This window comes from Lycium barbarum, chromosome 9 (genome assembly GCF_019175385.1).
Source record: "Lycium barbarum isolate Lr01 chromosome 9, ASM1917538v2, whole genome shotgun sequence".
NCBI lineage: Eukaryota > Viridiplantae > Streptophyta > Magnoliopsida > Solanales > Solanaceae > Lycium > Lycium barbarum.
In genome coordinates, this window is record NC_083345.1 from 1,357,214 (window position 1) to 1,360,650 (window position 3,437).

The following is a 3,437-nucleotide window of genomic DNA, read 5'->3' on the forward strand; positions in this document are numbered from 1 at the left end:
TAAAGTGCATACGTGTATACATAAGAAAGATTAAACATTTAGTACCATGACATATCTCTAAGTGGGATCAAAAAGTAATTAGTTAACATGTACAATTTATATAATTTTTGATACCAATTTACATTGCAGTGATGGTCCTCCCTTCACGTTTATATATAATAGAAATATGCTTGTTAGCAACATGGGTGGTGATTTAATTCACTAGTCCGCTTTCAGTTTAATTACTTTACAAAAAAAATGCATAATTAAGTTTCTTTTTTTACTAAAAAAAAAAGTGAATAACCAACCAATAATTTATCCGCAGCCAACTTTGACCACAAAAAATTAAATAATTATAATTGGGAGCGAGTTGGTAATGGTATAATTTTATATTGCACCAATAGTAATAGTAGCATCTACTTTTAATTTAGTTGAACTGCAAAACTCTTAATTAAGGCACAATGGATTACTATACACTTTATGTGTTGGGATTAATCTTTGCCTGCAGTTTGCTCTTTGTTCTATCAAAAATACACAGCAAAAAGCTTCCACCAGGTCCATCCCCATGGCCAATTATTGGAAACCTTCACTCGTTAGGTGCAAAACCTCATATATCACTAGCCAATCTTGCAAAAATTTATGGTCCAATCGTGAGTTTAAGATTAGGCCAAATAACCACAGTGGTCATTTCTTCATCATCCATGGCAAAACAAGTCCTCAAAAATCAAGATCAAGCATTTTCAACTAGATTTATTCCTAATGCCCTTCAAGCACACAACCATTACAAATTTTCTGTGCCATGGCTTCCTATTTGTACTCAATGGAGAATACTTAGGAGAATCTTGAACACCAATATTCTCTCTTCCAATAGGCTTGATGCAAATCAACATCTAAGATCTCAAAAGGTGAAAGAATTGATTGCTTATTGTACAAAATGTAGTCAAGAAGGTGCAGCTTTGGATGTAGGTCAAGCTGCTTTCAAGACTAATCTCAATTTGTTGTCCAACACCCTTTTCTCCAAGGACTTGGTTGACCCTTTCTCGAATTCAGAGGTAGAGCTCAAGAACTTGATTGTGACACCCCCAACCCCCGTTTTGACTACTAAATGGTGCATTAGATATACTAGAGAATAGTTGATATAACTGTTTGTGACCATTTTCTGGAATTCAAAGGTAGAGCTGAAGAATGTGATTGTGATACCTTTAATTATTTCTAGTTTTGACTTTTTCTGTCTTAAGACGGTTAGTTGAATATGTTACACTATTGATATAACGGTAGATCAATCTGGTTGTGACACATTAACCCCTCGTTTTGACTTTTTGTGTATTGAATGTGCATTGAATATGTTACTTTTGACATAGTTGTTTAACTCTTTACGAGTCTTTTCTTGGATTCAAAGGTAGAGCTCAAGGAAGTAATTTGGAGCATCGCGGCTGAGGCTGGGAAGCCTAACCTAGTGGATTTTTTCCCTATACTTGAAAGGATTGATCCTCAAGGGATAAGGCGTCGCATAACCATTCAATTTGGTAAGTTATTTAAGCTTTTCGATGATTTGATCGATGAGCGATTGGAAGAAAAAAGAAGGGGATGCAGCGAAAAGAGTGATGTTTTGGAAGTGCTCCTCAACATCAGCACAAAAAATCCTGAAGAGATTGATCAGAATCACATCAAGTCTATGTTCTTGGTTTGTGCTCTTCTCTTTTATCTAGTAAATTACTCTAAATTTCAAAGTTGCAAATTTTGATCCTTACTCAATTTTTTCAAAAAAGGGGTATAAATAAAAGAAAACAGTATGTACTTGTTTAAAATGCATATTGTTTGCTAAGCTGAAATTGTAAATAATAATCTATGATAGTTTCTTTTTAATTGCATCGTTTATAATATGTTCTTTTTGTGCAAATTGTTCTTTCCTTCAGCAGTATCTTGTATCCACCTAGCAAAATGATATAGTATTGTAAGTATTTTTCTCAATTGAAAGAGAGAACCTTATGTATGCAAAGAATACAAAACAAAAAAAAACTCTTATACTAAGCTTGTCTTAATATATTTTTGAGAGAATTGCAAATGTTACAGGACCTATTTGCTGCTGGTACTGATACAACTACAAGCACATTAGAATGGGCGATGGCAGAACTACTTAGACAACCAGAAATTATGAAAAAAGTCCAAGCCGAGCTTGCAAAAGTCATTGGAAAAGGAAAATCCGTAGAAGAAACTGATGCTTCTCGACTTCCTTACTTGCAATGCATTATCAAAGAAACGTTAAGAATGCACCCACCATTTCCGTTACTAGTCCCACGCAAAGTGGAGCAAGATGTTGAATTGTGTGACTACATTATCCCGAAGGGATCACAGGTACTAATTAACGCATGGGCAATTGGTCGAGATTCCACTTTTTGGGAGGACCCTTTAGTGTTTAAACCGGAGAGGTTTTGGAATTCAGATTTGGATATGAGAGGGAAACATTTTGAATTGATTCCATTTGGTGTGGGCCGAAGAATATGCCCTGGCTTGCCACTAGCATTGAGAATGGTCCCAGTAATGTTGGGGTCAATCTTGAATTCCTTTAATTGGAAACTCGAGGAAGACATTGGGCCAGAAGAATTGGCCATGGAGGAGAAGTTTGGTATCACCTTAGCCAAAGCCCATCCTTTGCGAGCTATTCCATCTCCTATTCTTGATGTTGCCTAATACACACACACACTAGATGGGCATGAGCACGGGCCCAACATCTTACATTTTAAAATAGCAGATGCATGAAGATACACAACTATAAGTATTTCCAGCTACATTGACGTAAAAGCATGACGAATAAGTACTGTAAACTGTTGATGTAAGAGCATGTCGAATAAGTACTTAACTTTACACTGGAGGACGCCTTTCATAGGTCCTATAGGCATTTTACATATCCCAAACAAAATAACATCAGTAATGTGTAAACTCGGGTAATCCGAGAATTGAACTACCACAAGCTATATTTTGTTTCCCTCGTTCTTTAAAGCTGTAGATCCTTAAGTTGTGTTTGTAGTCGTCGTGTCCCACTGTCCGAGGTCTCCAAATCTGCACAACCAGATCACAATATTACATAAAAGCATGTAGGCAATATATCTAAAAGACAAAATTTGATTTCAAATACAAAATCTAAATAAAGTGAACATATTTTATCAATTACCACCTCAATTTGATGTATCAAATGTCTCTGTTAGCTTGGAAGAGAGGTTTTTTGTGATGGTCCAAATATGAATTTGGTATACAATGGTGCAATTGCTTTTTCTTGAAGATGTAATAGCAAAAAATTTGGCAGCCTTATCCCGTGAATGGATACCAACAACGAAACTCGACTAAGACATCATGATATTATAAGCAGTGTGAGATCCTAGTGCAGGATCTCCTCTCAAACGCTTGTATCACTCAAATGAAAAATGGGAATGATCATTTTGAGAATCTGTTTTAGGTGC

General features: G+C 35.8%; 1 protein-coding gene across 1 annotated transcript; it reads left to right on the forward strand.

Annotated features, from left to right (window-relative positions):
* The first annotated feature begins 369 nt into the window (after window positions 1–369).
* On the forward strand, window positions 370–3,437 carry LOC132610957 (geraniol 8-hydroxylase-like). The gene is made up of 3 exons (XM_060325364.1): window positions 370–1,031; window positions 1,379–1,663; window positions 2,053–3,437. Exons 1-3 carry the CDS (start codon window positions 441–443, stop codon window positions 2,668–2,670), a joined length of 1,494 nt encoding a protein of 497 aa, XP_060181347.1. The 5' UTR covers window positions 370–440; the 3' UTR covers window positions 2,671–3,437.

Excerpts from the sequence above, each read along its gene's own strand:
- LOC132610957 (XM_060325364.1), top strand. The coding sequence starts at position 441 with ATGGATTACTATACACTTTATGTGTTGGGATTAATCTTTGCCTGCAGT. Across the intron at positions 1,032-1,378 it reads ACCCTTTCTCGAATTCAGAG|GTAGAGCTCAAGGAAGTAAT; the intron begins GTAGAGCTCAAG and ends TTGGATTCAAAG. Across the intron at positions 1,664-2,052 it reads ACATCAAGTCTATGTTCTTG|GACCTATTTGCTGCTGGTAC; the intron begins GTTTGTGCTCTT and ends CAAATGTTACAG.